Raw genomic sequence first — 24,913 nt, 5'->3', positions numbered from 1 at the left:
TTGTCTTATCCCCCTCCCCCAGCCCAATATGAGAGCAGTGGCCAATGTGCTGCACTGGCTTGGATATTTTCATTGTTTCTGCACCTCACACTGGGTTATGCTGCAGAATTACCTGAGGGAGGAAAAATTAAATATTGAGTCAAAATCCCTAGAAAGATAAATTATTGCTGTGACTCTGGTTTATCCACTTGTTTCAATGTATTCATCTCTCTCATAGGCTGCTTGCTCCCCACTACTGGATCCACTGCATGGACAGAGGAATCCATATCCACTGTTCTTTTCTACCTTGGAGCCTCTACTTCAGAGGAGTCCAAGGGCGGTCCTTTGGACTGCACTGAGAATTCACTGGCTACAGAAATGCTCCTGTATCTCTTGGTCTGGTTAGAAAAGCACAGCCTTAGGCAGGAATCTGTTGTCCAGTGCAGTCAGTGTGACAATAAGCAGAAACAAAAGGACAAGGCCACGTGGAGTGAGATTTTTGAATGCAAGTCAGTCCTCTTCAGCAGCAGGAGGTGATGTTAACCTACTAGTGTGCAGACCAGGGAGCCCAAGCACAAAAAGACTCAGTTCAAAATATGTCCCACTTATGCACAATATCCAACTATTTTTTAAACAAATCAGTTTAATTAATTGATTGAAGGTAGAGTTGTATAATGTAGAGCACTCTTTGTCTCCACATGGGGTATCAGTGCTGACAAAGTGTGATTTAATTCTGGGAATAGAGATGAAGTGCAAAAAAAAGTTAGTATGACACTGATTCTTTCAACCTTTTTTTGCTCTATCTTTCTTGTGCTGAATGCATACAAATTGAAATTTTCACACATACTTGCACCCACACATGTAAAACACTGTGACAGGGAACATCCAGAGAAATATGCATACAAGGTCTGAGATGGACAGCTGAATATCCTACTACTGTCAGTCACACTGAGTAAAAACCCATTTGCTAGATAGTCTGGTTCTGCTCTCCATCTTTTTTCTTTTTTTAAAAAAGAATTTTGCATTTTGATTTTATGAACTCTTCAGCCATGGAGCTGTGTTTCAGAAGCACTGCTATTAGCTTAAATCTTTCTCACTTAACATTTCATCTTAGTACATCCCTTTCCTATTCTCACTGCACATATTCTTTGCTGGTGAACATACATAACCACAAATGAGGGAAAAAAGAGTCAGAACTCTCTGAACCCAAGCAAGGATTGCATAGTCACTCTGTCTCTTTAAGGCCATGGCTTCTATTGAATTTGTAGTGTCTGGCACTCAGAAAAGGGCAGTCTAGCCTTCCTCTGTCCCACCCCAACCATTTGTTTCTACTGCCTAGCCACAGACTGGCATTTGTGTGACTGCACAGTTAACTGGATCCAAAACTCACGCATTAGAAAAGTGACCTAATAAAACCTGTATTTAAAACGGTTTTGTCACCTAATATGCTTCATTAATGGAGCCACACCAACACGAGCATTAGCACAGGAAAAGATGTGGGAGCAAGCATCCTGTGGCAGGATCCCTTGTTGAGGCAGGAGCCTGGACTTCTGCCAGAATGAGCATGTCACTATGACTTCAGTAGTAGTAGTATGAGTTTCCACGTCTGACATCTATTTACTTACCTACTTTGGTAAAATAAAGAATTTCAGAGGTGCAGGTGAGGACTTGAAAGTATTCTACACTCCCTGTGAGGAATGCAGAACACCTTTGATATACAATCTTACAGTGAATAGGGTACAGATTCCTTTAGATCCAGAGATCTCTGTAGGGAACATGCCCCTTGAAGTTGCTTTACTAGTCTTGCTGCTGGACTGAAAATTCCACTTACCCTCTCACTCTGTCTGACATGCTCTGCCTTCAGATCTGTTGAAGCTTCTGTCCTTCTGTGTTAGAGTATATAGCTACTGATACCTGGCATATTGATCTCATTCCTTATTACACACCATTCAGTAGGAGACAGTATATAAGAAATTTATACAGCCATGTAGTACTCAACCATTCAACTTAATGAGCATTTCTGAAAAATTGATCTTCTAAGTTCCTGAAGTCTGGTTCTAATGAGCACTTTCTGGGCTGAGTGCAAAATCTTTTGAAGACTATCTGGAAAAAAAATCCTTTAATGTTTTGGACAGCAAGCTGAAGATGACCCAAGACCACCACCTGGTGCAGAAATCTCTGTCTATAAATCAGAGTGTATATATCCTTGCATGTGCTTACTTCTGTAGTGACTTTCATAGGCCTGAGATAATTATTATCTTGATTTGACAAGATAAATGCCTGACCTGCCTAAATTCCAGACAGGTTTTTGGCATTTCAGAAAAACATGAAGATCTTGAATAAAAAGACCATTATTAATAGTAGAAAAGAAAAGGGACCGTGGGGGTGTGGGGTGGAAGGGGAAGCCAATGGTAACATGAAACTTTATGTAAATTCAGGAAGTGTGGAAGATATTTGGTACAGCAAATCATAGCTGGAGTTAAATGTGAGTTTGAAAATAATTAGAAAATTGTCTTCCAGGCTACACGGTGGAAAATCATCATCAAAGTCCTAAAATGTAGTCTGGAAAGAGACTCAATTAGAGTCAGCAATTTGGTCTGGCAAAGTGCATGGCAAGCGTTAAGACTTCGCGCCCCCCCCCCCCCCCCCCCGTAGAATAGGTGCTGTGTAAGATGAGCTGTTTCTGCATTGATGTTGTTAGATCACCATCTAGAGGACATTTAAAAACACATGCTTGTCATTCTACTGTTGGTTTTTAAAAATTTATTTCTATTCACAGAGGCTGTGTGAGCCAAACAGCACAAAATACTAACAATTGGTTAAGGACTGAAGTGAGAAAGTCATTACATTTTCCTTTCCCCTCCACTTGCACCGATCTTATAAAATCTTTTCGTCCAGTTTCAGTCAGTTACTTGTGAGCACTACTTGTAAGAGGGAACTACAGAAATGTCCAGGATTAAGTGTGATTTTTCACATCAGATGGTGTCCTATTGTTATGATCCTATCCCTTTCATTCTATTTCTTTTTAACTTTGAGCAGAGACATAATGTCATCGATTCCCAAAATCTTCCGCACTCTTTTCTTTTCATGCTTTAGAGTGTTGTTAGCTACATATGACGCGAAGTCCACAGTATTTCTGCCTAACAGCAGATGACTTTGTATTTCAGATGAGCCCAGTGATGTCACAATGTGCCCCGACTAAGACTGTGGTGCCAGGGAAATCCTGACTCCGTTAGCTGAAAAGGGGTGAGGAGCAAAAGTGTCTTGGGCTGGACAGGAGAACTGGATGGGCTGTAATCCAACCCTGACAGTTTCCCTGGCATTTACCATCTATCTGGTGGCTGTGCTCCCAGCCACTTACTGCCGAGTCTTCTCTAATGCCTTCACACCACTGAAGCGCCAGACCATGATTCACACAGCCAAGAATGGACAGCAAGAGGGAAACAGCCTGTCAGCAGGTGAGAGGATGGGTTGAAGCGAGAGAATGAGAAAGAGGCTCGGAGAGCAAATAAATGAGATGCGGTATGGACACAGAAGCTTGGTTTGGCAAAGACAAAAGCAAAAGAGGAATGAAAAGATACGCATCAAGGGGCAATGGGGGTCAGATGGTCCCTAAGGAAGAGGGAGCCAGCAATTGAGTACGATAACAAGGCCAGCAGGGCAGGGGCCTCGCTTGCCAGGGCCCGGTCCCCACAGCCCCAAGCAGGACAAGCAGGACAGCCCTGGGGATGGTAGTCAGGGTCAGACAAGAGATCACCAGGGAAGTCCGTGATGATGAGACAGGTCCAAGTTCAAGGAGGAATGCCAGTCAGTGTCAGGATCAGATGCAGCAACAGTAACCAGGGTCAGACACAGCCCAGTGACTGCCCAGCCCTACACTGAAATGGGGCAGAGCATGTGGGAGGAGGCTGGTCTGGGCCATTAAAGCCTCTTTGTTCACTCATGGCCCTGGCAGCAGGCCCCCCTCATACCCTATGGAGATCTGGGTTCCGAATGGACATGCTGTAGAGTCGTTTAATCACTATGGGATGCTGCAGGGCAATTTCCAAAGGCAAAGAGCCAGGAAAAGGATGAGAAACTGGGAAATGGGCATCTCCAGGGGAGCTTAAAGCCTGGGGAAGGGGGGTGGGGTGTGGATCGGGTTGCCCATGCGGAGCTTTGGAGGCTCAGTGGGCTTGAAAAGAAAGGTCCAGGCCACCCCTGGGAGCACCAGAGGCTGGGCAGCCAGGAGGGCAGGGGGCTTCATTCAGAATCCTGGGGGCAGCACCCAGGGCCAGGCTGGTCACTTGGAAGGGATCATATTTCATAATAGGGAATTTGTAGGTCAAGATCCAGAATAACAGGGTCCATGGCCAGGCACAGCTGTGATGGAGCTGGAGATGGAGCGAGGCATATACTTGCAACAGACCACAACTAGAGACTGGGGATCCAGGCCTGAGCTTACACGAAGCTCCTGGACCCATGGGCAGAGGATGGGGGTGAAGGCTCCAGCTGAGGCTGGTAAGGGCCATTAAAGCCTATTACTGCAGTCATGGCCCTGAAAAGATGGAAGAATGAATCTGGGATGACTCTTGTAATGGAAAAGTACAGGAAAGGAGAAAAGGAAGAAGACACAGAGGAAGGAGAGTGAGGAGAAAGTGATTTCCAAAATAAAAGATTTCAAAAGGCCTTTTTCAGGCAAGAACTCTCTTATTCATATAAGCAATGCGCTTATATATTTCATTGTGCTCTGTACTTGCCTTGTACAATGTTCTGAGAGATAGTCACATTTGCCACTGTGGTTGCAGTCTTTCTCAGGCCACCTCTCCTACTATTACTTGATGGGATGTAGGCTAACAGTAAAGTTCTTTGCACAGAAACTGGTGGTTTCTCAAAATAGAGCCATAAGGAAGCAGGCACTTTGTTCCAAGCCAAGCTTCCTGGTGGAATCAGGAAGCCAGAAAATCTGTAAGAATCTTAGAGGCAAGAGTTAAAACTTTCTAAGGAGAAGATAAATTCTTAAAAGATCCTACCTGCAATAAGAAGCAAGTGTTCCTAACACACAACTCCCTCCAAAAATCAAAATACTGCTTGAGAGAGCAGTATCTAAAATGACTTCAATTGCCCTGTGGCAAGTCAGTAATCACTGCCCCTAATTCCTGAAAAAAACTGACTGGCTGTGCACTGGAAAAGACAATGGCTTCTGACCCTGATCTGCTGTCTTTGGAGCTGTGGCTCACTTTAAGATCTGCAACCTTTTCTGAAGTGGTCAGTTCCTCTCAACCTGACAACAGGTCCCTCTTTAAAAAAAAAAAAAAAAAAAAAAAAAATTTGAGCTTGTGACATGCTGGCCATTCAAGTACTGTTTCCTGGGGAGCGTCTGAGCCATGCTTCTCTTTCCTCTTCCCTCCTTCTGTCTCTTTGCTCTACTGGACACTTTTCTCCTGTCTGTCATGCAGCAATATAATTGAAGAGGAAAAATGAGACATTGTCACAGCACACAGCATACCCAGGAAACAACCCAAGTGCAGCAATTCAGGGAGAGTAAGTCTGAGAAATAGAGCCAGCATGGGAAGAGCGAAAGCAAGATAGGCAACAGTCAGGGAGAAAGTGTGTTTAGAAGTAAGTGGGGAAATTGGCCAAATGCATAAGGGAGAAAATGAGGGAAGAGAAAATCAATGGAAGAAGACACATTTGTAACAAGAGAATGGGAAAGATTGTGTTGAGAAAAGCAGGGAAAAGAAAAAAATCCTGCAAGTGTCAAACCACAGGAGTCCAGATTCCAGTCCCCAGTTCTTCCAATGCCTTGCTTCTCTGTACCTCAGTTCCCCTTTTAAAATAGCAATAAGGATGGTCTCCCCTTCCTGGATGACCACTTACCACACTGCTGCAACTGCATGCACTTAGCAGGGCAAAGGGGAGAAGTTTAGGGCAGGTTTGCACACTGGCATCCATACACATCAAGAAAACACTCTTGGGAATTATGAGGATGCTATGGGGAGGGTGAGCATAGAGGAATATACACTGAATGAGGAAGAGTAGAAACAAGAATAGGACAAGGGAAGCAGGGAGTGGGAAGGGGCATGAATGAAAAGCTGCTTAGTATGAAGGAGAAAATGGACACGCAGTAAGGGTGAACTGGAGTTGAAAGCTTAGAAAGCAGGGAGAGAAAAGAGAGAGGGAAGCAGAGGTGAAAAGGATCCAAGTATGAAAGAAGAGGACAAGAAGAAAGCTTTTGTTGTTCCCACCCACCCCCCGTTACAGGCTGGGAGCAAATGGAGGAAACATTTGTGGCCTCATCAATAGGGGAAGGAATGGAGGTGATCAACATGGTGCAGCAGGAGGACACACAGAGACTGAGGAATTCATCGGTGAAGGATCTGCTGTTGGATCTGGCTCTTTCCCTGAACACTGGCAGTGTTGTGCTCGTTTTTTTATGTGTGACATAAAGCATTAAATAATTTCTGTGGTCATCAGTCATAACAGTTTGAACATCTACCTGTGTTTCATGATCACCTACTAGGCAGCATGGCTTCTCTTCACCAACCACATCCCAGGGAACTTGCAACACTGAGGACAAGGGCAGGGACCTTGTGCACATACTGAAAGAGTTTCGTTCTCTCCTTGAGAAACACAATAAATTCTCAGTCCAAGACTCATGCAATTTTTTTCTAAGCCAGACCTCCCTTTTTGCACTTCCCATATGTTCTTTGTGTAAAAACATCATAATTAGTAATAAGAATTGATTCAACTCACCAACTTCAAGGGTGATCCTGTTAAACAGAGTTTTCATAAATTCATCATACATTGTAAGAACAAGAAAAAATTGCATATTCCAGGGAACTGTCCCCCCATACACTTAACAAGATAGATACAATAAAAGGTAAAGGCTCCTCAAAAGGCAGATTGTCAATAGCTTTTGCTTATTCTATACATTATAAACAAAGAAGCCAAGTAGTTTCAGTACATTGAAATAACTTCTATATTACACCCAAGGTCTGGCACAATGTTAATTGCTATTAGCATCTAAAAGAAAGACAGTCTGGACACGCTGCTCAGACAAAATTGATTAAACAAATGGAGGAAGAGTATACACTGTTTAAATGGTAAAGATAAGCACAAGCCCAATTTTGTTATTTTTTTATGATGGGTAAATAAATTATTTTGAGGTACATTATTTATTACTTGTGAAGTTCAGCCAGGAACTCCAGTCATGCTGGGGACAGTACAAATACAGAGGAAAGAAACAGGCCTGGTAATAAAGAGTTTGCAATCAAAGTAATTTTTTTTTTCTGAAGCAAACACTTTATTAGTATTTTAGTTAATTAATGAAAACAAAATCTCTGAACAGTCTGTTATTGGGAAATGTTTTGCTGTATTGGTCAGTACTTGGAAAGATTGAACACAGTTATTAGGATTTTCACAATTTTTACAATGCTTAGATTGATAAGGGATGTCTCCACTTGCCATCACCTATTCCACAACCAATCCCCAGGCAGCCAATATAATAAGTAAAATAAAAATGCTCCCATAATCAAGAACAGTTTGAAGAGTATGCAAAAGGTAGGAGTATTTTGTATACTTATTAACTTTGGTAAATTTTAGAACATTGGTATAAATTTTCTAATTATCAGAACCTGAAATTGATGTAATTATTAGGTTGCTCTTAATAATGTGCTTTAAGAACTTCTCCTGCTACCCTAAAATATATTACTTCTTACACTCTTCTTCCTCTAAAGTAAATTAATACCTAAAATTCAATTTCAAGTAGAAAGTAAAATCCTACAGCAGCTCTGTTCCTCTGTTTGGATGAGAAATATTTACAAATGTAGGGATGAGAGAACTAGATTCAGGATCCAGAGAAGTTCTTGGAATTCTAATTGTTCAGTCTTCAGAGACTTCTAGAAACCCTTGTAACTGTCCCATACTCCACCCTCAACTATATCCTCAACCCTAAATAGAGACTAGAAAAAGACAATCTTGCTGGAAAAGAAAGAAGAAAGAGAATCTGTTCTCAGCTCCCAATCCCCCTCCCACCAATGGGGATGCTTTCCTCTTTCCTCTTTTGTCTCTTAGGAGTTTTGCTGATAAAAAAGCCAGAACAGGGAAGGCCTTCAATAACCTTCATTATTAGGTGACTTATCATTCAGCCTAGAAGCTGGAGCCACCGAGTCTTTCCTAGTACCTATCTCCATTTATTGGCAGAAGAAGAGAACAGGATTCTTCCCTCTCTGGAAAATTACATGTCCAGTTTGCATAGTAATCCATAGGATTTTCCTAAGAGCCAATCTTACATGAACAAGTCTTAGAACTCCACATTATTGCCCTGTCCATTCAACATGACTGCGACGCTGCTGGAGTAGACAGAGAAATGCACTGAACAGAGGGACTAATAATGCAACAGTCCTGTTTACGACTCCTCAGAAGTTGTTGCCTACTAGAGACTAGCTAGTTATCTTGCTACCTTGGGACTTGCTGAAGTCCAGAGTTGTCACATCTGGGACAGAGTCCTGAGAGGGGTAGGAGGAGAGCCTCTTTCCTTACGAGCTCAGTTTAAGAATTTTGCTACCATCAACCGCTGGGGAAAGGATAACAAGAAAAGGAACTTAGAGGAGTGAATAAGAGCACCATGTCACCCTAGAGGCCCTGAGAAGATGGTCATACTTTCATGGGTCAGGCCTTCCTCTCCCTGGGGTCATATCTCTCTTCCTCCTTTTCCATGCAGATTACCAGATGTGGCACTTGTTGTCTGGGTTCATTGGGGATCCACTGGAACAGTGGAAGTGCTTGGCAAAGTCCTGGCTATTGCTGACAGGCCCACAGACACGAAGTGGCAAGGGACTGTGTGGATCTGTGTTCAGGGAAGACTGTAGTTTCTCAGGATCCTGATGTCCACACATTGCCTGAAAGGAAGCAAAACAGATAGGTCAGTTTGGCTGAAAGTCCTCAGGTGAACAAGACTTAAGGCTCCTCATGCCTCTGCACACATGACTGAGGCTGCTGGAGTAAACAAGGAAACATGCTTACATGGGTGCCAACAATGTTCAGATCTTTCCCTTCAACACCACAATTTCTGTTTTGCCCTTCCCTAAACTTCTCTGTCCCAATTTCCCTATATAACAAGCTATCTGCTCTTTTTCTATACTGCGTAGTCCAGAACACAGGGAATTTAGAACACCTTGGAGTTTAGGTGCATACAACCTTGGACTCCATCTAAAATAATGGTATAGATGTAGTATCAGCGTGTAGATTCAGCTTCTTAAGCAAAAGCAATGTGTGCTTATCAAGAAAGGAGAGCACTTACACAACATCCCATTACTGCTCAAGAGATTGGAGGGAAGGTTATGTGACCTTACTGGTGTTAAACTGGCAATCCAAGTCTTCACTCTTCCGATTTCAGTCTTTATTCATTGACAAATGATGCAGTAGCTGCCAGATAGCCTCTGAAATGCAAATCTTGCCACCAAGACCCAATAATCTGTGATTTCAGAACTGCTTTTCTACATGCTGCTCTGACCTAATGTCAATACATGCACAAAACTTTTCCCTTTGCACAGTTACAGTGACTTCTAAGGGTGTGACTTTTCTGAGCACAGAAATCCAATGATCTATCATGAGGAACTCAACTGCACAACAATGCACAACAATGCACAAATCCTTAAACCAGGTTCCCACAGAAATCTCAAACTATGTATGCGTGTACTTTTAGTTCTTTATCTCTAAATAACATTCTAAACTCTTTTTTGCACTGTCAGTCACTCAGAATGACATGACATCTAGTTATTCAACATGACAGAGAGGTCGATGAAGGAAGGGATGGAGAGATACATGCCTTTTCCAGTAAAATTCCACTTTCCATGTGTAAGATTTCTCACAACAGCAAAAAAGTACTCAGAAGCTGGCAATGAAGCATGCTTTCCCTGACACAACTTGTCTGCTACAACTTAATTTTGGTAGATTTCAAAGCTTTGTAAAAAATATTTTTGCAGACAGGCCTTTTGTTAGCTTTGAGATCCATAACAGGTTAGGGGCCCTGTATGTGAATTTTAGCTTTCTAAATAAGGTTCTGGACCTCCCAGAAACATTGGTCATTCCCAGTTCTGTGAAGAGGGGGAAAAGTGATTGAATACTGAGAAAGAAAAACTGTAATAATGTGGAAGACAATGGAGAGAGACACATGAGTAGCCTACAATTCATTACATGAGCAAAACTGAGGTAGAAAAGCTGGTCGTGTGAAAGTCCAGTCTTAGGAAAATCCTTCTCTTCTTTGTGCTTTTTCAGCCAATTCTTATAGGCCTGTGGAGAGAGAAGATTAGTAATAGTAAATTCCCCTACAGATAGTGTCCCAAAACTATGTCTTCTGTCAATAAAATACATCAATCTCATATATATTTAATAAATTAGCAAGTTTGTATCTCTCTCTCCTCGCTCTGAGGCTCCCTGCTGCTGGCCATGCCCCTAACAGCTTTAAGACGGGAGAATAACACTCTAATTCCTTTGCTTCCCATTTCAGACACTACCACATTCACATCATCGTAAGAGAAGATGTGGTGACTGCACTATGAAAGAATGAAAATTACTTTCAAAGAAAGTCACAAATATTTGAATAAAAATTAAAAGACTTTCTACCTCCCAACGTTCTTCATGCACCATCTGAGACCTAGAGATCTCAGAGCATCCTGCACTCAGTAATTAATTAAACTGCTGAACTACTGCATGAGGAAATAAAAAATTCTCTCTAGACTAAAGTATTGCTGAAAACATCATTATGGAGTCATTTTACCATCACACAGAATTCTGGTCCATGTCTCAGCTTAGTTCCTCAGGTATAACATAAACATACAAACAATAACATGCTTTTTTATGCATGATGTAAATGCGGAAGTAAAGAAAGGCCCACCCCAGAACTGGTGAAGGGAAGAAGTCGTCTTACATGGAAGTAGTGAGGTTATGAGCAAAGCTTTCTGAGGAACCTACATCTGGAATAGCAGAGGACATGCAGGGCACATGCTGCACTGGCAGAGGTGTGCAAGAAATCTGGAACTGGAGCAGCATGTAGTAGAGGGATGCAGCAGAGCAATCTTGTAACATGGCGGTTGAGTTGTGTGGTGAAACTATGAGATTAGAGAAGTAAGTAGACTACAATACCTGGTAAGCAATGGCGAGCCCTCCAGTGTCAGCTGTATTCTCCAACAGTGTAAAAGTACCGTTGACCTTAAAGCCATAGCTTTCATACTGTTCAACCAAGCAGTCTATAGATTTCTGTAGTGCACTCCTGTTGCATGTAGGACAACCCCCAGGCAGCACTGTGGGAAAAAAAAAAATCCTAGAAAGTAAAGGTATTTCTGGCATTCACCTGTATTTCTCACATTAATAACTGAGTCTTCTTAGTAGTCAGCATGGCCTGGAATGAGTTTTCCTTAGCTTCATCTACCCTAATAATATATGTATACACTGATATAGGGACCGGGATTTAAGATACCCTGAGGGAAAGTACCAGTGGGGACCTAGAAGAGTAAACAAAGACACCACAGCTGGTACCCACCATAATCATAGAATGCATGAAGAAGTTCATGCGCCATGAAGACCCCAATGGCTCCAAAGTTCACAGCACTGAAAAATAAACATGAAAAGAATGCTTTTGAAAAAAAAAGAGAGCAGGTGAACATTCTTTATAGCCACTGAGCACAACTGTGAGCTGCTCAGGAGCATTCTACTGTGAGAGCCAGAGAAGTACATCTCTCAGATGTGGTACACTCTGTAAAAATGCAAATACAACTGTAAATTACTCTAACAATGCTTAAAATTGTACTATGGGTTTGCCTTAAAGTACTTGTAGCTAATAAGCCATCATAATAATGAAGAGTCTGTGAATGAGATTCTGCCTTTATTAATTCTAGTGATATGTATTGTTGTTGAGATATGTCCTTATTTACTCACTACTGGCTGAACTGCTGCACAAACAGTAACTGCAATGGTAATCATACAAAAGCTGGATGGTAGGAGAAGTGACCTTGCAACAGTTGTCTAGTGAAAAATGATATGTAAAACTGGCAAGGCAAATTAAAATCATAAAGGTTTGACTACAGTTACTCGCGTCTAGCATTGGTAATCTCGCTACAAGCAAGAGGTTGTACTAGAGACCTCCAGCAGTTCTTTCCAATCAGAATTTCTATGATTCTATGCAATGAATTTACAAACAGTCCCACAAGTAAGAGTACACTCAAAATGCATTTCCATAATACGAAATGATGGGCTCATTCATTCTTTACATGCACTGATTAACACTGCTGAAGCATGAAATGGTTGTAGTAGATCATCATTACATCACTGGGAACTCAGCAGTAAGTGACAAGAACAGAACAACGCATCTTCTCGTAGAACTGCTCTTTCAGAAGCTCTGTAGCTGGTATCTTATAGTTGCTGCCCAGCAAAGTTGTGGATGCCCCATCATTGGAAGTGTTCAAGGTCAGGTTGGATGGGGCTTTCAGCAACCTGATCTAGTGAAAGATGTCCCTGCCCATGGCAGTGGGGTTGGACTAGATATCTTTAAAGGTCCCTTCCAACCCAAACCATTCCATGATTCTGTGATTCTATAACAATTGTACTGCTTTGCTGATGTCTCATTTTAAAAATTATCCTCACAGTCATCGGAATTGCCTTCTGTCAGTAAAGTTTAAACTTTGGAGAATCATCCGAGAAAATGCTATTGTGCCAACTCACCAGAAGCTGATCAAGTTTGACTTACCAGTCTAGTCAACTGGGATGACAGTGAGAAAAATGTATTTTACTAACACTGAACACAAAAGGAATAAGAAGCTGTAGACACTTTTTCAGAGAGGAAGAATATGGTAAGTGACAGTCGATACCACTGGAAAAAATATTTTTTTCTATTATTCTTTTGAGGTGTCCTGTTCTTCATAGTATAATGAATTCATTAAATACTGCAAGCACTAGAAGATGTCATACAACTAGTGGCAGAAGATGACCATGGAGAAAATAATTACTTTTAACTGAGACATGTTTATTTCAAACTTCAGCCTCTTGCATAGTGTGAGGTTATCTTTCAGTACAATGGGATCAGGAGAATTATCTATCCATTATCATGCAAAAAAGGACATAAACTAGTATTTTTATAGTCAACTGTTCTACGTGCTTTTAATATCAGAAAAATATTGCAGATCTGTTCCATACAATGGAAGAACCCAACTGTAAGAGTACGGTCTACGGACATGTCATTGCAGGGGAAGACTCAGAATTAAAAATGTATTTGCTTATTAGAGAAGGTTTCTTTAAAAAAGGAAGACAACTGTGTTTAATCTATTTGAAAAAGACTTCTGACAAAATGTCACTCTGTGAGGCTTCTATTTTCTATGGGTTAGATTTCTATGGGTTAGATTTCAGGAATTCTTGGAATCTAGAAAATGAGAGGCAAAGGCACAATGTCTTCTTTGCAGTTAACCTACATGGGACTTCTGCCTCTTTGCTCTGGACTAATATACTTGGCTTATCTTAGTTTCACCTAGATTCTGATTTTGCTCCAGCAGAGTCAATGATCACACTCTTTCAGAATTCATAAGGCAGTATCCATCTGGCTTTAGAAAAAGCTATTTTTTCCCCCTTTACTGTGTCTTTCTGGGATGTAGTAAGAAAGAGGTTAAAGACAGACCCGTTAAGATTCTTCCTGGAAACATGGTGCAGCCAAGGGACTACATTCAGCTTCCACCTTTGCAACCCCTCCATACCTGGGAAACTCCATGTGGAAAAAAGGGCTGCGGAACATTCCAGCAGGAAAGACCACCATGTGGTGCCTTATTGAGTAGTATGAATGCACAGTCCAGGGGGACACATGCCAGCTAGAAGCAGAAAAAGAGAAATGAGAGAATGTATGAAGTCCTTATCTCATACCTTGCTCCCTTCCTCCACTGGGCTTGCAAAAATGGTCTGCTCAGTACAACTGTTCATACAGCAGCAGCAAATGATGAAATTCACATTATCTAGAGTTAAAGGTGTTTGAAATAAACCTTCACTTTTTTACAGATGGTCAGAGCTAGTAGCTTAGCTTTCATACACAGTAAGGGATTCACCCTCACAACTTCTCTGTCAAGTTAAGTCAGGATTAGTAATCTCCTGTGAAGTCCTGCACAGAATACTCTTCAGGTGGTTTAAGGTCCCAAGCATGCCTGTCAATGCTGCCTGCCTTCTGAAGCATCCTATGTCCTGCCTTTGAGGTAACCCTGCCAGCATTCACGTCATCACAGTGCTCTGCTGTTTGCTTTGCTGCTTGCTTTGCTGCTAAGTCCAGGAGAACCAGCTATTCCCCTTACTCAAGGGTTCACAGGCAAAAAAGGTTCTTTTTTCAGGGGTCTGGGGCCCATCCACAATGGTGGGGTTTTTTGGTAGCATGAGCTCAGGCTGAATATAAAACAGGCTGCCAGATTAAAGGCTTTTTTAAGCAGGATGCAGCAATGCAGCCTTGTGGCAAAGACGGACAACAGCATCTTGTCTTGCATTAGGAGAAGCGTTGCTGGCAGGTCAAGAGAGGTGATCATGCCCCTCTATTCAGGACTGGAGTAACCACATCTGGAAGTAATGTGTCCAGTTCTGCCCCAGCCCCACACCTGCCCTCCCCCTCCTTCCCCATTAAAAAAGAGATATAGATGCACAATTGGACACAGTCCTGAGTGACCTGCTCTAGCTGATCCCGCTTTGAGCAGGAGGGTTGGACTAGGTGATGTCCACAGGTCCCTTCCAACCTCAGTCCACGAGTGTGTGAGACTGTTACATTTTTTATATCAGTATCTGACACTTACTTGTCCTGTGAGTGATGCTGAAGGAGTTTCAAGTAGGAATTTTGCCTTAGTAATTTCAAGCAAGCCACCACATTGAGGAAAAAGCTGTCTTCACTTATCTCCAGCTGAGGGAAGAGACAGGTAATGTGAGTGTCGTAAGGCATGAACAAGGAATGAATTGGACAGTATGAGAAAGAGAAAAGTCCTACAGGTCAAAAAAGGATTCATCAAAAGACAAACCAATGGAATACTTGTGTTTTTTTCTCTCCCAGTTCTGAAGACCTTCAATTTAAGATATGACAGGAATGTTATCTTCAGGCCAAACAGAACATACGAGCAGGTCACAATCAATCTCTCTCAGGCCAGCCACTCTAAGTAAGAGACAGCATAGGCAACAACACAGAAGCAACAGATAAAGGTTCTCTGGGCCGATATGTTCTTAGAAAATGAACGGTAAGAAATGTGCATTGTTCCAGAGGCCATAGCCTTTTTTAGCAGTGGACAAGATAGCAGTTGGTACAGGTAAACTGCCAATAATGAGGCAGGCATGTTTACATTATATAGCTCACATTCTGGTATTCCAGGTTCACTTTGGCAGTTTGGAGTATGTGAGCTGGATAGCCAATCTCCACTTGTAGTCTGGAAACCTAAAATCGTAATAAACAAACAAACAGAAAGATACGTGACCAACAGGAGGCTTTACATTCTAGAAGTCCTTTTTAAACTCTATTTTTAAACAACCTAAATACGATCTGTGAATCAGCCCTTCAAAATAACAGCTACTCTGTTTCAACAAGACATCTTCTCTTGCTACTCTGGTTTCTTAACTCAATGACCTGAGGCCTAATGCTGTTCTACTCTTCTTTTTCTTTATAGCATTGTTTTCTGGCATTCAGCTTTATAGTTTTTAACCTGTTTAGGTGTATAAAACTGAATTGTATCTCAATACAATTAATTCAGAGTATCAGAGTAATTCAGGGTATGGACAAACAAACACTGAGCCTCTCTTTGCCTACACATCAGTGTACGATCACATGGCGTGATGGCACTTATAAAACCACCCAAAAGCTTCAGTGAAAGGAAGGCCTCAGTAACTTCTGCCTTCTGCACACACCAAGACTTTAGCCTCTTGGCGGGTCTGTTCATCCATCCACTCCAACTGATCCAGTTGGCCATAGAGGGCATCTTGGATCTCAGAGAACATCTGCTCAGCCTGCAATGGATTAAAGAAGGCACGGTCAGAACTGCAGAAAGACATTGTTCAGGCTTAGCTACCATCTTCCCATGTTCCCGCAATTCAGCCACAGAATAACTGGGGGAAAATTCCTCTTCTTGTGATGAAAGAAGAGATTTCAGTTTCTACAATGGTTTAGGCTTAAGTTATTTGGCGTCCAGTGGTTCCTCACAGGGCTCATCATTCTCTCCCACACACCTTTTCATCTTGCCTCTCATGGTAACTAAGAGGGAGACAATTCTTTTTCATTCAATCCCTGTTGGGATAAGAGTGGACCAAATGATTGTCCCACTTCTTGAGTGAAATCAAAATTCAGTATCCACAAGTATTTCATGGTGGTGTCTCCCTTTTCAAAGTTATGGCAATCTGAGTCTCTCCTTCACAAAATTATGTTTTGTTCATTCAGCTTTGTGCTTCACTACACGTAGTCTTAGTTTTCCCATTAACTTATTTACTCTTGTCACTTTATACACTGCAAACTCCTTATAAAACCTGGGGCCTACACTAACTTCCCTCAAAAGAAAAAGGAACTCTGATCATCAAAGGAAAAAAAAGGTGTTCCGTTTACTCAGAATGTTTTGGCATTGATTTTTTTTCCGTACAGCTGGCCATATGATGGCTTAATGGCTTTGCAATTGAAAATCTTATTTAAATATGTCAGACTGGTGATGAATACTGTTAATACTAACTGTCATTCCAGGAAGCACAGTGAGATTGCATGCATTTGTAGGGCTGTCATAGGTATTGGTGCTGCACGCATGACTTTGCTAACAGTTGAGATAAAGATAATAACTGGTATTTTAGCATTGATTATTCTAGCAATGACAGCCATGTCTTGTTCTGACATCTTTCATTCCCCCAAAAGGAGGGGAAGTGCATAAGTATAGGAACAGGTAAAAAGTTATAAAATCTACACATGATTTTGCTGCCTTGATGTGGTCTTAAGTTGGCATGTCAAAAAAAGAAAGATGAAGCTGAGCTCTGCTTGGGGGTTAAGAGGATGAATACCTACAAGTTTCTTGCTCTGCTGAGGGAAAATTTCTTGCACAATCATCTGCCCTAGAACTGGCTCAAAGAAAGAAGTGGTATCAGTCAAGCACTTCCTCCAGCGTTCAGCTGCGATCTGTAAGAACAGAGAAAGAAATAGAGACACATAAGAGTGAGGACAAAGAGATAGAAGACAGTAAAAAGATATGTAAACGTGCAGTCAGTAGCATATACGCTGCTATCTAAATATGCCAGTAGTGAATGGTAAGTAATGTAGTTCCGTTTAAGCTAGTTCAGAAAACTTTAATCAAGTAAAGCATTAATGTCCTGATTATTTACTCCACTTACTTTCATACAAGATGAAGATTCATATGCCAGCTGAGACAAATACATAGAAGAAAGGTGACCATCTATATATTGTTCCCCACCCTGTGATACAGTGCACTTAGCTCTCTAAAGTTTTGGGTGTCATGTCTACTCCCGCATTTCTTAGAGAAAAAGGAAGCATTTAATGGCCTAGTGAGACTAGTTTCCCTTCCTAAATTTAAGAAATCCATCCAGACAAGACATCAAGAGAACATCTAGAAGGTGATCAGCTAGGGTGTTCAGCTGCTGGTCAGGCTGAAGAAGGTGGTTAAAGGCTAACTCACCATTCTAGATCCCAGTTTTCCATAAAGAATCTTAGATAGCTCCAGGCGTGCATCTTGGAATTGACTGTCAAGGGCTGGGGAGAGATTCCCAACCAGACAAACAATCATATAAATGTGAAGGACCCTGTAGGAAAATGACATTTAAAAAGACTGAAGATTGAAGGCTAGTCACTATAAACACAGAGGCGTGGCAAGTGTCAGGAATAATTTGAGGCAGAAGAACCCTAGTAACCTGAACAATAACAAAGTACTTGAATGGGCTACACCTGGGGCTATCAAAGGAGGATGATTTGACATGACTCAACCGAAGAAACTCTCTCCCCAGAACACCATGAAGACTCAAGGGGTAACCTGCTGGGGCACAGGATTCTTTATGGGAAGCAGGAGAAAGAGCATTTTTAGGACTGGGTGAAACTTATTATAGAATATTTTGAGGGGTCTGTGGGATTCTGTGAGATTTATTATGGAATGTTTATGGGAAGGACCAAAGGCAGGGAAAGGGAAGGATCATGGTGGATTGGGGGGAACATGCATGGGAAAATGGAGAGGAAAGGTGGTAAGAGGGAATGGTTGAGCATAAACTTGTGGCCCGCCAGGACATCTGTCTGATTCAGCCCTGCACATGGTCACCAGAATCTGTCCTATCTTATCAAATGCTATTCTTAAATAACATTCTGCTCTCTGTGTATGGGGATGGGACTGGATACTGGAGAGACAAGGAGTCCGAGAGTTGCCTACTGGAGGGACTTTGGTCCAAGCTAGCTGCTGGAGAGAGCAGGTGTCTGAGAGTTGGCTATTGGAGAGTCTAGAGGTTTGGACCAGCTACTGGAGAGATCTGCTTGTGTATGTGTGCATGTAACAGGAAGAGACCAGAGTACCAGCAACCAAAGTAGGGCTGCAAGACTTAGGGGCTTATATATCCAGATGCCAGCAGCTGTAGACACCGGGGGACCTGGGGCCAGCTTCTGGACAGACTGAATATCTAAGACCAGCTATTGGAGTGATCCATATTGTGTGTGTACGTATACATATTTCACTAATATAGACCAATCGTGATCAGCTGGAGAGGAGCAATAGGATCAGGCTGAGCTGTTCATGTTTGTATGAGTGCTATGGGTGGGTGGGTGCCAGTAAAGGCACTGTGTTCCATCTTTATTGATCTGTGTGATGCATGTATCTATATATATTTATATGTGTGTACATATATGGTGTTTGCATGTGCAAGCCTATTGGGAATATACGCTAAGCATTAGTACTGGCTAAACCTGTGGATGTAGAGCCCCAGCAGCCTTGCAATTGTTAGGCTACTAGATTCAGCAGCCTCTAACAGAGACCTCTGTGATTTATGGTATCTGAAGTTAATACTTCTCGAGGCATGAACAACTATAACCATAGATATTGACTCCTACCTTTCCTTGTGCCATTGTTCGATGAGCTGTGACAAGCCTCTTAAGTAATCCATGTCATGCACTGCAATCGGCTGAGAGAGGTTCAGTGGCATAGGATGGAAGACAGCCTGGAGACATGATAGCCAGTCAATAGCAGGTGCCTTTTCCTAGAAGTAAAACAAAGCTTACATGCTGAACTATGAATCTAAATTGACTGACAGGAAATAATACGGCAACTGGGATAGTCTCTCTGATACTGTCAAGAGATGCTTTCAACAAGTTAAACTGTTTTTATGATGTGGGTATTGATTATAGTAGAAAAGGAGAATTGACTTTTTTTAATTGAATTAGCACCAGGGATGGGAGAGAGTTTTGGGCCTGAAAAATCCATCTGCTGTCAATAAAAGACGTTAAGTTAATAGGTTATTTAAAGCTCAACAGACTTCAAGTGTAAGTTGCAAGGGAGTGGCATCTAAACAGAGTGTCTCACATCTCTTTTGATCCAGATCTTCAGAATGTGAATGTAACATGAAATTGTGTCGCTCAGGTTCTAAGGAATAGATACCTGTAGCTCCCTAATGGTAGTGCGAAAGAACAGCATCCCCCTCTGCTGTCTTTCCTGCAGTGGGGTGACAACTCGCTGGAGGTTAGAGATGAAGGACAAAGTAAGGGAAAAGGAATCAGGGGGACCATCCTGTGGCCCTCCAAGTAGGCTCCCCAGTTTCTTCAAATATGAGAGATACACACGGAGAACCTGCAATACAGAGCATATGACCAGTGGGAGAAACATGACTGAAAATTAGTCACCCCATCCATCCATCCATCCATCCATCTTGACCATATAAGCTTCAATCTTTCAAAACCACTGCAGCCACATCCCTAAAACTGTCTTCTTCACTGCAACATCCTTAGGTAATTATTCATGTGGAATACAGTTTGCCAAGTACAGCTGCTCTTTCAGTGAAGAACACTGAATTCCCCAAAGGTTATTTTTGTCCCAGCTTACAATTACATTAAATACTGGAATAATTTTAGAGATGTAGGCCGGCCATCTCTGGAGTCAAAGGAGAGAGATGTAGTGATATAATGAGCCAGGATTTCTGATGGGAGAGAAAATGCCAGCTTCTTGCTGCTATGTTCCTATCAAAGGAACACTTGTGATGAGTACACAGGCTCATTTTTTTGAGGACTCCTCTGAAAGAGTCAGACTGAGAAACTGAAATCAACTCAGTTTTTATAAGTTCAGAAAAATGACAGAGCTGTGATGAAATTAACTTTGTTGTAATAACTCCCAAGGTCAAAGAGCTTGTTTCCCCAGCTTAGGTTAAAACATTTTAAAATAACTTTTGAAATGCTAGCTACCCCTCCCCCAATACACAGATTTTAAGTTGTAAAGCCTTAATTTAGAGAAGAACATTTTTTTTAAACATTCATTCAAGGTGAAACCTAGAGGGAAGCCCAGGTTCATATTACTTATTAAATACAAATTAAAACTATAACATTCTGTTTCTGCACTAGAAGTTTTAAACCTGGCATTTAAAAATGGGTTACATTTTACAAACTATCTTTCTGGAAAAGTGGAGATTTTTGTAAAGAATTCCTTCTGGAGACATTTTCAAAGGTCACTGACCGTAACCCATGGAAACAGACCACTCTGAACCAGGAGGCAATTCAATGAGATCCCTACACCAAATAGCTATTTTTACCTTTCTTCAGCCTCTGATATGTTACCTCAAGATAATTTTTCTTTTTGAATTTACTCTCAGGTGGCATCTCAAACTCAGGATGGTCAATCTGCAAAAAGGAGTAAAGAAAAAACATCTTGATATTTCCAGAAACACTGGAATGTGAGGATATGCTCAATGGGCTTTGTTAATTTCTATGTCACAGAATTTGAAATGTCAATAAATTGCTTTTACTTTTGGAAAATGTTTGCTAATTATTTTTTGTGGATTTATCATATTCTGCAGCTCATTAAAAGCTCATTACAAATCTGCAGTACCTGATATTCAAATGTAAACCACATTGTTAAATGTTTCTACATGGTGCACTGGTTTTGGCTGGGATAGTTAAATTTCTTCATAGTAGCTAGAATGGGGCTGTGTTTTGGATGTGTAATGAAAACAGTGTTGAGAATTCAGGGATGTTTTAGTTACTGCTGAGCTTTTACAGTGTCAAGGCCTTTTCTGCTTCTCACCCTACCCCACCAGCGAGGATGCTGGGGTGCACGAGAAGCTAAGAGGGGACACAGCTGGGACAGCTGACCCCAACTGACCCAAGGGATATTCCAGACCATATGACATCGTACTCAACAATAAAAGTGGGGGTGAAGGAGGTTGGCCAGGGCTGCCATTGCTTGGGAACTGGCTGGGCAGTGATCGGTTGGTAATGAGCAACTAGAGGTTTTTTGCATCACTTCTTTATTTTCTTTCTTTCTTTTTTTTTAATTATTGAAGTGTCTTTTTCTCAACCCATGAGTTTTCACACTTTTACCCTTCTGACTTTTAACCCCATCCCACTGGTTGGGGAAGTGAATGAGCGGCTCTGTGGTGCTTAGCTGCCTACCAGGTTTAAACCCCAACAGTGAGCTGCAAAATTCATATTACGCTATGTGTATTAGACACATAGCACTTAGAGTCCATAATTTATTATACTAGTCATACCCGTGAACGTAAGAAGAACCAAACCCTTCCATGACAAAGTACAATCTACACTGTCAGGCAGAAGAGATGAGAGAAAGTAAGCGATTTATTCTTCCTCATCTGCTCATTTTCCAGAAATCAGTGCTTTTTATGTAATAAAATCAAGAAGGTTGCTGAAATTCAGGAAAACTTTCTTCAGAGAAGAACATAGGCTTAACTTGAGCAAGCCTGGGTCTCATGGGCTGTGTAACTGACTCTTTATTCCCAGTGCTTCCTGATAATTTTCTTTCTTTAGTCCACCCACCTGAATAATATTGGTCTTGAGGTCAAAAGGACTAGGTCCCACATGGACTCTGAAAAAGGGAAAGGTGCTGTATCTGCCCATAAGAGTCTGAAGAGTTTCATTAAAATCTTTTGCTTTCCCCATGCCTGTGATATTCCATCCACCGATCTAGAGAGGGAGAGAGACAGCATGACAGCAGGTGAGAAAAAGACTTGTTTGATCCATATTTACAAAATCTTTTTTTCACTCCTATGAGCTTAGTCATTATGACAACCGAGAAGCAACAAAGCAAATAATAGTAACAGAGGAAACTCATGAAGATTTCTACATACCCTGTTGGCTTTAAAATGACCTGTTACTTTCACTTAAGCAAAGCAATGAACTGCAAAATGAAAGAGGAAAAAGGAATGATAATTATCAACAGAACAAGGTGTACATGAAAAAAGCAGAAGAAGGAGAAAGGAAAGAGGTCTCATTTTTCAAAAGCCATCCAAAGGGCAACCAGGAATCAGGGATTACAGGTCCCACCTCCCTGACAAGCAGATTCACAGGTAGGCCTGCAGTCACTGTTTCTTCTGCTGGAAGGTTCTGCATCCTCCTTGGAGACAGGGCATAAATGCCCTTTGCTAGCAGGAAGATGTACAACTCTCCCTGGCACTGAGAGGAGTCTCCCAGAATGGAAAGAGAAGCATTTTACTCTTTAAACAAGCTCCCGTAAAGCCTGAAGTAGTGGATGGCCATCAGATCTTAGACAAAAAAATTTCATCCATTTTGCAACATGTTCCCTGATCTGTAAGTTGGATCCTATTGAACTGAACTTCTGAGATTAGAAGTGATCCCTCTTTGCAGTCTTGGTTGTTGTAGAGTCCTAAATTAATATGTAAGGTCATGAGGAAAGATTCAGGTACCTGATGTCAGAAAATCAAATCTTGAAACAGCATTTAAAGCTAGAAGATTTATCACTTAGAAGTTGTGCTGTGAACCATGAGCTTATTTCATGACCAGATGCTGGCAAAATTCCATCATGTAGGACCATATGACCCTAACTTCACACTTTCCTTTTTCCTTCAGGAATTATCTTCTGCAGGGAGAGGAAATAGGACGAACACTCACCTGATTTAGGAGGTCCTTCAATGGTTGAGCTCCCTGGGATTCTATCCTTTGGGTATCCATGCAGGAGCGATAGAACTGGATTGCTTTCTCTTTAGCTGAGCCTCTTATCCCAAACTGTGGGCCCTCTGAGGAAAAAAAAAATAGATTAAGAACTACCAAAGTGGTAAAAAAAAAAAAGTTGGGGCATTATTGAGGCAGAGAAAGGTTGTAAGAAACCATTACACTGCACTTTGATTCAGAACAGTAAATACATTCACACTTCTCATGGTCACTCAAAGCAAGAGACCTTCTTCTGCTATGACTCTTCCTGAGGCCAAATATGTGAGTTTCTTTGCATGGAAACAGGAGCACAAAAGGAAGGTGGTGTGTACCCAGGCTTCAGTCCCAGGTGGAGTCAGGACACATGACCAGAGTGCACATCCGGACAAACACAGCAAAAACGGTCTACTTTTACAAGGCAACAGGAAAATTATTTGGGTTGCTGTCAGAATTTTAAAGTGTTACTTTCATCTGTTACACTTGGCCAGGGGAACTAAAATGTTTAAAATGCAGCTATTGTAATATGACATGCTCAAGAATAAATCTGTACCTGTAATGATAGAAGAACAAAGAGACTGGACTCAGTCCCTGTTAGGAATGATTGTGCTCTCAGTTATTAGTACTCTCAGCTCTGGCTGAGGAAGATGCTGAAGGTAACACACCAATCATCTGTCCCTACCTAAAAGCCTTTTCAGGATCAACTGGTTTTCTTCCAACAACACATCAAATACATTTAGTGATTCTTCTGTGGTTCTGCTTGAGTGTTTGCCTTCCCAGCTGCCACAGGCATATTTGTAGAAATCCTCACAGGGGTCTACAGTGTCATTCCTAGAATTCAGGAGTCTGGCCAACAGTTTAAGACCCAGCTCGGCATCACAGGATCCTGGGCAGGAAGTAAATGGGAGAGAACTGAGCAGTGACAGTGGAGAGTGAGAACAACTCCAAACAAAAAAAATTAGAAGTTATCTGTGGGACATTTCCCCCAAAAGATTTATTTTTGGTACAAACTCCTTTGCATGCAGATTGTTGAATTCCCTTTAAGTTTTTGCTGAATATGGAACAAAGTGTGTTCTGTCTTTCACTTCACAGGAAGATTGCCTTTGCACTTTATAAGGGAGATTCTTTAAATAAAGGACAGGTAATATGTCCAGAGGTGGTGTCCTCTGTTCATAGTACCTAGACAGTCACAGCTTGGATTACTCTGCCTTCTCAGTGTATTTTCTCTGAATCAGCCAAATTCGGCCAAATGATAAACAAGAAGCAACTGATGGTGTCAACACATGAAGCAAAAGAAGGACATAGCACAGAGAAAGTAAGGAGGTAAGTTTAAAATGTGGAGGGAGATGTTCAAGCATGGGAAACATTTCTCAGCAATGCCATTTGTTAAAACAGGACACTTTCTAGTACATCTTGCTTTGATCTAAAACTCCCTTTATCTAAACTGCTGTGAATCACTGGGTATGTGTTCTCATTTTGGTTCGGTATCTCGTATCAACATCAGATCAGATCAATTATTTACTGAAATAAGCCACTTGAAAATCAAAGTAAGACTTTCCATACTATGGTTTCAACAGTTAACATGGGAGGAGGTAGGCAGAGTGTAAAATAGACAAGATCTAAACTAACAGTTTTTCCTTGGTCTCTCCAACACACAATAGTGGCTAAAGAAAAATGCTAGGTAAAGAGTCAATACTGTTTATTTTGGAGCAGGGAATGTCTGTATCCGCCAATATAAATGCACCTTCAGTACTGTGCATTCTATATGCATAAACATTCACATGGACCTTTCTGCAGATAGTTGTTTAGCATCTGAAAGGCAAATTAACA

General features: G+C 41.5%; 1 protein-coding gene across 10 annotated transcripts in view; it reads right to left on the bottom strand.

Moving 5' to 3' along the window:
- Nucleotides 1–2,719: 2,719 nt before the first annotated feature.
- Nucleotides 2,720–24,913, bottom strand: part of KEL (Kell metallo-endopeptidase (Kell blood group)) — a 42,118-nt gene continuing 19,924 nt past the window's right edge. For 6 of the 10 annotated variants that reach the window (XM_069786081.1, XM_069786076.1, XM_069786078.1 and 3 more), the window contains 15 exons: nt 23,766–23,969; nt 23,048–23,172; nt 21,956–22,102; nt 20,741–20,803; nt 19,575–19,763; nt 19,031–19,176; nt 17,622–17,745; nt 16,997–17,107; nt 15,865–15,963; nt 15,320–15,397; nt 14,772–14,875; nt 13,704–13,814; nt 11,504–11,571; nt 11,107–11,264; nt 9,347–10,254 (listed from right to left, as the gene is read on the bottom strand). In XM_069786081.1, the coding sequence (XP_069642182.1) occupies nt 9,919–10,254; nt 11,107–11,264; nt 11,504–11,571; nt 13,704–13,814; nt 14,772–14,875; nt 15,320–15,397; nt 15,865–15,963; nt 16,997–17,107; nt 17,622–17,745; nt 19,031–19,176; nt 19,575–19,763; nt 20,741–20,803; nt 21,956–22,102; nt 23,048–23,172; nt 23,766–23,969 (2,063 nt within the window). In that variant the 3' untranslated portion in view covers nt 9,347–9,918. Of the gene's footprint in view, nt 8,862–9,346; nt 10,255–11,106; nt 11,265–11,503; nt 11,572–13,703; nt 13,815–14,771; nt 14,876–15,319; nt 15,398–15,864; nt 15,964–16,996; nt 17,108–17,621; nt 17,746–19,030; nt 19,177–19,574; nt 19,764–20,740; nt 20,804–21,955; nt 22,103–23,047; nt 23,173–23,765; nt 23,970–24,913 lie in introns of those variants that run through there. The other 4 variants (XM_069786079.1, XM_069786083.1, XM_069786085.1 and 1 more) reach the window with 4 other exon arrangements.

This window comes from Haliaeetus albicilla, chromosome 6 (assembly GCF_947461875.1).
Source record: "Haliaeetus albicilla chromosome 6, bHalAlb1.1, whole genome shotgun sequence".
NCBI lineage: Eukaryota > Metazoa > Chordata > Aves > Accipitriformes > Accipitridae > Haliaeetus > Haliaeetus albicilla.
Note: the sequence above shows the minus strand (reverse complement) of the source record. Positions and strands in the feature narration are given on the sequence as shown.